Raw genomic sequence first — 12,699 nt, 5'->3', positions numbered from 1 at the left:
TCGGCTAATAGGAGACTCGAACAAACAAACAGTTCATAGGAGTATACTCTTCAAAAAATTATTTCTAATATTATTTTTATCATAATTTTGAAATTCTTACTGTCAATATTTTGAGAATATCTAGTAGAAAGGGGTTTAAAAATTAGCTTATTCTGAATGTCATGATACTCATCCTGAAAATGTATTTGCAAAGAGGGATTGAAAGAATCAAAATTGACGTCTTCAAAATGTAATACCAGCATGCTGCATGGGATTTGTATGGAGACTAGATCTTCCCCCGCTTCAGCTGCAAAACCACATATTTGATAACTAAATTGCAAAAATTGTATTTTTTAAGGCAGAAAATTACTTTTTAGCAGTCAGAGGCATAAATATTTTTATCGAGAATTTTATGGTACAATGTATATTTTCGAAAAAAAATCCCCTATCCCCGAATATAAAATGGTCGAATCCTTACGATAAAGAATCCATAGACAGTCAGTCATGAGCTCTTGTCATTGGTACAAATCCTTGAACTAAGGTACACTGTTCCATCTACATCATGCACAACTGACGTCATTGAGCAAACCCTTACTGAGGAACAATCTGAAAATTGTAGCTTTCCATAGTAATACAGAGGATATTGTTGATGCAATACAAATATTTTTTTGGCACCGGTAACGTTAGTTCCTTGACACAGAAGAACTGTTTCTTTGGAAAAGATAATCATAATTGAAAATGCTTATTACTCGGTTTCATTGGCTTCACCCTGCATCTTTTGGTTTTCCCCCATCATCAGGCTAACACTGAAATACTGAAAAGAACAGTGAGATATAAATAAACTTTGATATTTAATTGCTACCAAATATTGAAGGCTACCATTGCATGCACTGTTGCTTTTAGTGGGACACATTCTCGTTTATTCTGTATGTAGGAATAACCAACACATGTCGCTTGCAAATAATAACCAAAAGTTTTACTACTGACATAAAATAAGGGAACTGAAGAAATAATTGAAAAAATGTCTGAAAAATTCATTTCGGGCGTGAAGATCAATATCTGGTGTGCCCGTCATGTTGGCGATACATGCAACACATCTTGGTGGCATGGTGTTGATTAACATTTCACCTGAAGGGCTGACATGACACAAACACTTGCAAAGGGGAAGTCAAATGTTCAACTGATGAAAACACGGGAACATATGGTTAAAGTCAACATGGGGAATTGCATCGGACATTTCTTTTGGCACTGATGCGTCAATTTTAGAAGTGTCCTCCACATGTCTACCATAAAACTTTATGAAAGCTTAACTGACGCCTTAAATGTTGTAACCTTGATCAAACAACTGAGCAACAGTCGTATGACGCTCTTTGAAATATTGTCGACGGAACATGCTCTATTGTACGTCAAAAGTTGTGAAATGTAGGCACCAAAGGCTAGAGCTGCAGGAATATTGCTCGCCATAAAGGGAAAGTTGAATATTTGAAAGTTGAAATCACCCCTCTTGTCCTACTGTTTTGTAAAGAAGTCTTTGTCACTCTGAATCTTTATGCATAGATCTAACATGAAACACATGAGGCGGTCTCACTGGTCTCCATTATTTCTAGTTCAGGTGGGTAAGTTGGTGGAAGGGAATTGGCTATTTGGTGTCAACAACTGATAAAGATACTCTAAAAAATCTATCAATGTTCATTTATCATGCTATGTTAATTAGAATATGACCTGTTAAACGGATCTGTAACCACTCCCGAAAACAGAATTGTACTATGGGCCTGAGGCCTTTCAGTATGGAATAAAACTTATCCTATCCGATCATAAAGAAAGCAAGAAGGGGAGAACTATTGGTGCCCACAGGGTTGCCTGACTCTTGCCAAAATGGCTTAAACCCAAACTTTACTTTGATGTTGTCAATGAGGAAGTCCAACATTTTACATATTTTTTTTCTCAGATGTGGTATAATTTTTGAACCTCTGAGGATAAATATTTAACTATATTAACTTTTAGTGACATAGGATCAAGTGATGGTGATATACAAAGTTGGTAAGTATATTTGAAACAGAAGCACTTGGTTCTTTTCTGAGATTGCAAACATTCTTGATTCTTGAGTTTTTGAGAATCCACATTGTATTAATTCCACGTGCCTCAAATACTTTCTGTTAATAGAAAGGAAGTCCTTCCTTGATAGTATTAAGGATTAAGGATTATGGATTATGTTCTTTAACAGTTATCAACATGGTGTTAATGTAACAGTTTGATCATCTTTAGATGATGTTGGGCGGGTAACTTGGGCGACTAAAGTTAGAAATATTTTATTCCAATTTGGGGTTGGTTTTGTATGGCTCAATCAAGAGGTGGGTGACTCTAAAGCTTTTATTCTCCATTTTAAGCAAAGGCTCAAAGATAATTTACAGCAATTCTGGAGTGCTTCTGTAAACTCTTCTCCAAAATGTGATCTTTATAAGCATTTTAAATCCATGTTAAATGTTGAAAGGTACTTGTCATGTCCACTCCCTACCCATTTAAGAATTGTTTTTACTAAATTCAGATATTCAAAGTTTAAAATAGCTTTAGAAACTGGCAGATATAGTAAAACAGACCGTTCACTCAGATTCTGTAACTATTTTAGTAGTAAGGGAGTTAATGTCACTGAGGATGAATTCCATGTACTCTTTAATTGTAATTTATATTCTGCCCTAAGACAAAAATACCTTGTTAATCTTCCTATGCCTACTCATTACAGTAATTCTCATGTAATAAATATTCTTAGTAATTATAATGAGCAAACATTATTTCTAGTTTGTAAATTCTTATATTATGCTCACAAAATAATTAATGATAAATTCTGTGCCCTGTAAATGTCATGCTCACATGTCTGTATTTTGGGCCATTGGCCTTTTACTGAATAAACATGTCTGTCTGTCTGTCTGTGTCTGTATCTGAGACAAACCTTCATAAACTAGAATATGCAGATATGTCCCATCACTGCCTTTCCTCTATTAGAATCTTGACCGACACCTTTTCATTAAAGAAGTTATCATATTCCAATATGAAGTCATATACCAAGTCTAGTGATAAAAACACAAATACCTTAATCTAATAAACTCGGACTTAATAACATTATACATATATTCCTTATGACTCACAAAATGTTTCTATGTTCTTGGATGTATGCTTTCTGAAGACAAGCTGTTTAATATAACTGAATTCTTAATAGTTTTTGTATATTTTGTAAAAATAGTATATCAGTAAAAGTTTTTATTTGATGAGGCGTTAAACTTATTATGGTAGCGAACATCAATTAAGGAAAAATTAAATTTGCAATACCACCAATGTTAATATCATTTAAGAACATTTGGTAAAATTCATTCCTAGAAAAATTCACGAAGCCTTGAACAGTCTTGAATCTACCTATCTACAGCCATTCAAAGTTCCAGCTTTGTAGTCACACATAATTCTTTATTCATGTACATGTGTAGCCAGCGGCCCATGGTACAATATTCGGTCCATCATTAACATTTATAGGGTTAGTGTTTGGAGTCTAACATTCATAGCATGGTACATAAAAGTTGCAACATTTCTAATTACAGTTTCATTGTTTACCGCCATAAGCATATTGAATTTAGCAAGAGTAGGATGTACAAAATACTTCTGTGGTAAATACTGAAGACGAAGTTCATCATAAGCGTTACAAATTAATAAAAAATGATATTCATTCTGGACATATCCTTGGTTGCAACTATTGCACAATCTCTGCTCTCGTGGAGTATTAACGTATCTACCAGTCTCAATATGGAGAGTGTGGGAGCTACAGCGAAACTGGGCTAGTGCAACACGAAATTTGTTGATAGTGATAGCAGACAAATACAACTCTAGACTGAATGAATTTTTGAAAAGTGTATAATGGAACATTTTAGAACTATTTGCTAAAGACCAATGCCAGTCCTGTTCGTACGCAAATTTTAACCGATCTCCACATTCGGAAATAAATGATTCGAGGCAAATAACATATTGGTTCTCCCATATATATCCAAATCCAAGGCTGTATAAAAGAGTTTTGACTTTTGTAGCCCAATTAGTTTTACCATGTGTGGCTAGCTGAAATAACATATCATAACTTTTCTTAGGATATCGTGAATTTGGTAGGGACATAAGTTTACACCAATATTTTATACAGCGTTTATACGCAGAAATGTACAGTGGGTATCTTCCACACTCTCCTCGCACAACATGATTGGGAGTAGACGTTTTAACCCTAGCAGACGTTTACAAGCAAGTACATGGATACTTTCTATTTCTTTGCTGTTTTCAAAACTCCACATTTCAGACCCATATAACATAATTGGAGCAATTTTTGTATCGAATATTTTAAAAAATAGTTTCAGTGGAATAGGTTTAAGTGATGAAAGGGATTTTAGAACCAAGAACAATACCTGTTTAGCCTGTAATGAAGCATTGTAAGTATGTTTCGACCATGATAAATTCTTTGAAAATACAACTCCCAAATATTTGTACGATGATACACATTCCAACTGACAACCACTGAAATACCATTTCTCAGATCTAGAAAGTACACCACCATTCTTAAAAACTACTATTTTCGACTTATCAAGATTTACCTTAAGGAAATAATTATGGCAATAGTGTTCGAGTACATCGATGCGTTTTTGGAGGCCATATACAGTATCTGATATAAGAATTACATCATCAGCAAAGAGTAGCAGGAATAGTTGAATTATGTCTGGATGGAGCTGGATTCCGGGTTCACAGTTAGCCTCAATTTCAACAGCTAGATCATTGATAAACAATGAAAACAAAAACGGGCTCAGTACACAGCCTTGACGGACACCCAAGTCACAATCGAATACATCTGAGAAGTTATTGTTAAACTTTACACAGGAACGTACAGTCGTATATATGGATTGTATACATTTAAACATTTTAGGTGACACACCACTGTTATTCAAAACTATCCATAGTTTTGATCTGTTTATAGAGTCGAAAGCTTTGGAGAAGTCTACAAATAACGCTGTATAACTGACTGTAAAATAAACATATTATCAATTGTGGAATAGCCACAACGACATCCTGCTTGCGACTCCACAACTTTATCATAGGCATCACACCAAGCCTGCAACCTTCTATTTAGAACAGAAATATATAACTTGCTAAAAATACTTAATACTGTAATCCCTCGGTAGTTATCGGGCGTATTAGTATCCCCTTTCTTGTGTAAATTGTACAATTTGGCCAGTCGACCAGGAAATCGTTAAATAAGCGGAATCAAACATAACGTTAAACAGACGGGTAATATAGGGAACTAACACATCGCATGCGTATTTGAACATTTCAGCAATAAGTTTATCACTGCCGGCAGCTTTGCCTGTTTTCAATTTGTTAATTGCCTCAATTACCTCCTGCTGTTCAATTGGCGAGTCTAAGATAGATTGAGTTAAGTCATCAAAATTGTTATCTGGCACAGTGTTATCTTCATCCCCCATTTCTGAATCGAACAACCCCTTAAAATGTAAAAAACCATTGCTCAATATTTATATTTGGCCTAGGACGGACAGTGGTAGCAGACAGACGTTTCAAATTTGCCCAAAATATTTTACTGTTATCCAAGTTAGTCAAAATGGTACTCTGTACATTGTCTTGATATAACTTCTTTTTTTCACGGATAACATGTGTATAAGTATTTCTTGCCTTAATATAGTTACAAAGTGATGACGAATCTTTTAGTGATCGGAAAACCTTAAAAAGCCTATATCTTTCACAGCGGTGGTATTCACACTCCTTATCGAACCATGGCTGTTTACTTCTAGAAACATAAGAAGGGCGTTTCATACATTTCGCAGCAGTACATAAAACATCTGAAAATACCTCAACTGCTTTATCAATTTTACCTGAAGCGATAAAATCTGAACACTTGTCAAGCATTGAAATAGAATTTGTAGACAGTAAACTGTCTCTAAAAGTTTGAGTTTTGTCCTCGTTCCACACAAAGCGGTAGCTGTCCCCTGGGTCTCGTGCAACACGCTCACGGTCTCTCGATCCAGCTTTGGCACGTGCGTGAAATGAACATGTAACTGGCATATGGGTCGACTCTGTTCTATTTGCAATGTCAAACTGTTTGCACAACATAAACAATGAAGGGGATGCAACAATACAGTCGATTACGCTTGTGCCATTGTGGCTGATGAAGGTATAGTCACCTTTTGCCGCGTCTGATCCACATCGGCCATTGAAAATGCACAAATTCAAAGCACTACATACGTTTAGTAAAATCTTACCAAGGCGATTAACAGTAGTATCACAAGAGAAACGTTTGGTGATCACGTTGCCATAAATATCAGAAGGTTCCTGGATGCCAAGCCTTTCAGCAATATCACTCTCTGCGGCATCGGGCTCATTACCGGTTCGGGAATTAAAGTCACCTCCAAGCATGATAAACATATCACCATATTTTTGTATAACATCTAACAAGGATTCAAATAATAAACTAATTCCACATTTTGTTGGTTTACCCCTGTACCAAGTTGACCCATCAGGATTGACATAAACACAAGCTACCAATACATCTTTCTCTAGCTTAAATACGGATTTATCCAAAATAACATATATCACATTCTGTCCAATAATGTGCTCTTTGACATAATTGAGTAGAGACTTTCTAATAAGTACTACAATCCCCCCCGATAATCTCCCAAAAGATGACAATCTCTCTGCAGACAAAACATATGGCTGGTAATCACCAAGCTGTTGATCAAAATCACAGTCCTTGGCCCATGTTTCTGTGAGTCCAATAAAGTCAAACTGTGTGATATATGAAACAAATTCATCGTCTAGAAGTTTATTAGTAATACCGGAAATGTTCCAGAACAAGAAATCTGAAATTGATTTAGTAACACAGCGATAATCCGGGCCTCGGCCACACCTCTATTTATCATTAGTATCTGTGTCCTGCCTATCTGAATGCTGTTGGTAATCCTTAACTACAAGGGCACCATTCTTGTAGTAGCCTTGCTTGTTATTACGTCTCAAATCCTGGAGTACTTTCCTCTGGTGTGTGGTGAGATCACTGCCTATACCATATCCACTCTCCTTCAGTTTATCGCGCAGGCCTATTGCTCCCACTTTGCAGTCCATAGAATTGAATCGAACTATAATAGGTCTCGGGCGATTAGACTTTGCATAGCCAATCCTATGGGCGTTCACAATGTCGGTTGCTGAAAATGGAGTACCATCATTATGGGTGTTCAGTGTTTCGCAAATAACTTCCTTTATGTTCATTTTATTTTCATCAGGTTTCTCAGCGGCACCATACAGCAGTATATTCTGCTTCCGGCTGTACTGTTCTAGTTTATCCACAGTTTTCTCAAGGTTGTCAATCTTATCAGTAACATAACTATATGCTGACCTGTCTAAAGTAGAACTATGCTCCTCTACACAAGTGACACGTTCAGATAATGCATCTATGTCCAGCCGTAGTATTTCCTGTTGGCTTTTCATATCTGCTATTTGTAGTTTGAGTTCATCCACGGACTGATTCAATTTACGTGTGTCAGACTTTATATCACGGATATCCCTAGAAAGTTCACACTTCATTGCCCGAAGCTCTTGTAAAATCTCATCTTTACATGTTTGGAAGTCAACCTTTGGGGGCCCCGGGTTTAATTCCACATCCCCTGAGAGAAGCAAACGATTATGTTGATGAATGATTGTAGCACTCACCATAGTCATTGTGTAAAGGACCAGACATGTTGCCATGAGCCGGTAGCACATCTTTGTAAACGGTGTCCATTTCGTCCTGGGGTTGTAATCGCCAATATCGCCGACCTGTCTCGTACCTCGAGGGTGGGTGAAAATGCTGATTCGCACTCTCCAGACTTCAATACATATACCCATCGTGAGTCAGGAGCGTCTTGGGTATGTTAGAAACCAATATGTCCTCACCAGATGTTGATGGTGGCCTTTGGTTTAACTTAAATTACAAAATGCGACGGACCCAAGTTTTGACCAACCGCCCTGTCCAAGGGAGGTCACTGATCCAGCTTTGTAATCCATGTGGTTCCTCTGAAGATTTACTTTTTGGCGAATTTTGATTTTTTTAAAATGATGTTTTTACAAAATGACCAGCAGTAAATTCATATTAATATGAACAAAATATGCTTTCATCATTACAAGGAACATCAGTGTCAAGCAGTTTCAAAATAGAAGATATTAAAACATAGACCAAAAGGACATAGGCTCTTCACTGTATGGTCATGACGGGACTACCATTAGTCACAGGGTCATGTACTTTCAAGATGTCCATCTCACGAGAGAGACCCCTCTTTGAAGGGCTGTAGGTTTCTTACCCCTGCCTTGACAGCGGTGGGGTCTAAATTATGCCTTTCCAATTTTGCACTACCTTGGCTATATGGTTATTATAACTGGATGTTTTCTAAATTAGTAAAGTAACTTATCAGTTTTAATGATTTTACTGCATCATTCTTATGGTGATTAACTGTGCCTATTCCTCAATATGTTGCTTTTTTCATATTAATTTTCAACGATGACAACGGAGCTCTGGTGTTATGAAACTTGACTTGGGGACGGGTACAGATAACGTTCAATATTGGAGGTTATCGTGTTATCTAGTGACTTACTGGATCAGTTTAAAGGCGTAGCATCATAGGTGGCCTCGACTGATTTGGTATCTGCATTATTGCTTATATGTTATAATAGAATTGGGTACCAGTGGGCTCACTCAAAACTTTACAATTGCCTTTTGAAAACAACCCACAACGCCCAAGTGTGGGAAATAATTCTCCAATTACACACATTCTTGTTGTTTGTTTGTTGTTTTTAACGCCACACTCAGATATATTCCAGCAATATGACGGAGGTCTGTAAATAATCGAGTCTGGACCAGGCAATCCAGTGACTGACATCATGGTATTCGATCCACGAACTGGGATACGATGTAAGCATAAGTGATCATATTACAAGAGACAACACCCTAGATTATGACGCCATGGCAACTTGTGTGGGAAACTGATTATATACTACTCAAAAGAAGTTAAGGATCACCTGATTCTTTCATATTACTAGTTAATCCCTCATGTCATGAAAGAATCGGGTGATCCTTAACTTCTTTTGAGTGGTATATATATACATATTATATACAGTCAAGTCTCGTTAATCCGACATCTTTGGTTGCACATGATTGTGTCGGATTAACGAGTATGTCGGATTAACGAAATTAAGTGATTTGTGATCGGACATCTTCACGATAGATAATAACCGTGTGTACCTTGTAATAAAATCATTAAAAACGAAATATTTATATTGTTTTGTTGTTTATTCATTCATTCCTTAATTTATAATTAATGACATTGCAATAATAATAATAATTTTCCCATTTATACATTACTCACTGAATATATCACATCAACCACACACGTTTCCTCGTGTAAATGCAAGTGCTACTGTCTTAACAACTTGCTTCATCTACTTAAAATAGTCTGTCAGTGTTTTCTGTTTCTCACATTTTGAAGGCACATTTCTCAAAGTCCCCTGTTCCCTGAAGTCATCCATGCTTTCTTGTTTACATACCAGTCGACCATGTTTTATATACCTGTTCGTATTTTAAACTGGCTTCATGCACATTTATCTGGCTTCAGTCTGTAAACTACATTAGTATAGCTTTGTTCATACATGTTTGAATAGCTTTTCCTGTTAATTGTTAAAGTTAATCTCTGCAGCCAGTGCGTGTCAAAACATGGGGTTGTGTACTCGCGGGCAGATAACCACGGCGTACGCTGACCACTGTGTCGGATTAACGAGACTGATTAATGAGTGATTTCGGTAATTCATTGCAAATTAGGTGTGTCGGAGTCGGAGTGCGAGAATGTCGGATTAACGGGACTAAATAGCGCTGAATCGATGAAAGCAATGGTGTGTGTGTGTGTGTGTGTGTGTGTGTGTGTGTGTGTGTGTGTGTGTGTGTGTGTGTGTGTGTGTGTGTGTGTGTGTGTGTGTGTGTGTGTGAGAGAGAGCTGGAGTGATACTGAGCTGTGTCAATGGAATTTCAGGGAGAAAGGAGAGCACAAAGACCGTTACCTAAAAATAACAGAAAGAGCAAACCAAGGATCATATATAATGTTGGCGACCTTGGTCTGCATATTAACGTTCAGTGACAACGACAGGTTGTAACTGAACAATTAGGAAAGCTTAATGCGTCCTACACATAATCATTAGGGCCTACCTGAAGTTGGTTCCTCCCTCTCCACAGTCACTCTGCAATAGGTCAGGCAAGGACTCGACAAACTGGCGGATGTGGGTGTGGTCCAAGGCCGACCAGATGTCCTGGTCCGAATACAGGCATTGGGGGTCAAGGTTCAGCCTTAACGGACCCGTAAACAACACAGGGTCCTAAAAGAAGATAGCATGCAGAAATATTAACGAAAATACAATTTGGGTTGCAAATTGATAATTTCCCAAATTGTCGATTGTCTCGATTTGGTATATTCAAATCAGATAGAGAAGTCGATGAGAAATCAATGAGAGCTGTTTCTGATAAGGATGTCGATATGCAAGTTACTATTATCAATACCGTGCGGATATGCTTATAAGGCAGATACTACCTGTGGTATGATAGCAAGTTTCTCCCTGAGATCATGAAGTCTGATGTCAGCAATGTCTACACCTCTGCTGGCTCCACCAGACGGAAAAGGGAGAGCATCAGGGAGGATTTACCCGCTCCTGTTCTGCCAACAACACCGATCTGGACATATGACAGATAACGATAATGCAACAGTATGTGAATGGAAATAGCATAAGTTCAGCAAATGAGACATTTCACCTACCTTCTCCCATTCATGTACAGTAAATGAGACATTTCACCCACCTCCTCCCCTCCATGTACAGTAAATGAGACGTTCCACCCACCTTCTACCCTCCATGTACAGTAAATGAGACGTCCCACCCACTTTCTCCCCTCCATGTATGGAAAATGAGACGTTCCACCCACCTTCTCCCCTCCATGTACAGTAAATAAGACGTTCCACCCACCATCTCCCCTCCATGTACAGTAAATAAGACGTTCCATCTACCTTCTCCCCTCCATGTACAGCAAATGAGACATTCCATCTACCTTCTCCCCTCCATGTACAGCAAATGAGACATTGAATTTTCACCTGCCTTCTCCCCTCCATGATGAAACATTCCATCTACCTTCTCCTCTCCATGTACAGTAAATGAGACATCCCACCCACCTTCTCCCCTCCATGTACAGTAAATGAGACAATCCACCTACCTTTTCCCCTCCATGTACAGTAAATGAGACGTCCCACCCACCTTCTCCCTTCCATGTATGGAAAATGAGACGTTCCACCCACCTTCTCCCCTCCATGTACAGTAAATAAGACGTTCCACCCACCATCTCCCCTCCATGTACAGTAAATAAGATGTTCCATTTACCTTCTCCCCTCCATGTACGGCAAATGAGACATTTCACCCACCATCTCCCCTCCATGTACAGTAAATGAGACGTCACTCCCACCTTCTCCCCTCCATGTACAGTAAATGAGACGTCACACCCACCTTCTCCCCTCCATGTACAGTAAATGAGATGTCCCACCCACCTTCTCCCCTCTATGTACAGTAAATGAGACGTCCCACCCACCTTCTCCCCTCCATGTACAGTAAATGAGACGTCCCACCCACCTTCTTCAGTCCATGTACAGTAAATGAGATGTCCCACCCACCTTCTTCAGTCCATGTACAGTAAATGAGATGTCCCACCCACCTTCTCCCCTCCATGTACAGTAAATGAGATGTCCCACCCACCTTCTCCCCTCCATGTACAGTAAATGAGACATTTCACCCACCTTCTTCAGTCCATGTACTGTAAATGAGATGTCCCACCCACCTTCTCCCCTCCATGTACAGTAAATGAGACATTCCACCCACCTTCTTCAGTCCATGTACTGTAAATGAGATGTCCCACCCACCTTCTTCCCTCCATGTACAGTAAATGAGATGTCCCACCCAATTTTTCCCCTCCATGTACAGTAAATGAGACATTCCACCCACCTTCTCCCCTCCATGTACGGTAAATGAGATGTTCCTCAGCACCAGGTCCCCACCCCGACTGTATCTTATGCCAGTTCAGATGTAGTAAGTGAGTTGTATTTTACGCCGCTTTTTAGCAATTTTCATCAATATTACGGCGGGGGACACCAGAAATGGGCTTCACACATTGTACCAATGTGGGGAATCGAACCCGCATCTTCGGAGGGACAAGCCAACACTTTAACCACCAGGCTATCCCACCAGCCCCTTGGTTTTGGAGTAGAACCAATGTGCCTTTCTAAACACCGGGAAAACACGAATAACAAACTACCATGTCCATACTGATGATGTAAGTATCAAAATAAAGCACTGAACATAAGCTATCACAATGGTAGTGAACATATAGGAGATAACAAACATCAAGTCAATACATGGTATGAGTGTGCCATTAGTTTCTTTGTTGCACTCAGATGATGGTCTGTAAATAATCAAGTCTAGACCAGACAATCCAGTGATTGACATCATGAGCATCGATCCACACAGCAAGCCTGATCACCTGATCCCGTTAGTCGCTCTTACCACAAGCATAGTCCCCTTTCACGGCAAGCATGGGTTGCTTAAGACCTATTCTACCCCAGAGAATGTGCCATAAGATCACTAGAG

The 12,699-nt window shown here is 38.7% G+C and overlaps 1 protein-coding gene across 1 annotated transcript; it reads right to left on the bottom strand.

Annotated features, from left to right (window-relative positions):
- Window positions 1-6,915: 6,915 nt before the first annotated feature.
- LOC139470926 (uncharacterized) lies at window positions 6,916-7,884 on the bottom strand. The gene has a single exon (XM_071253251.1). It carries the CDS (start codon window positions 7,882-7,884, stop codon window positions 6,916-6,918), a length of 969 nt encoding a protein of 322 aa, XP_071109352.1.
- Window positions 7,885-12,699: the final 4,815 nt, after the last annotated feature.

Source organism: Haliotis cracherodii, unplaced genomic scaffold (assembly GCF_022045235.1).
Source record: "Haliotis cracherodii isolate W230 unplaced genomic scaffold, xgHalCrac1.p SCAF_21, whole genome shotgun sequence".
Lineage (NCBI taxonomy): Eukaryota > Metazoa > Mollusca > Gastropoda > Lepetellida > Haliotidae > Haliotis > Haliotis cracherodii.
This window is presented reverse-complemented; position numbering and strand designations above follow the sequence as displayed.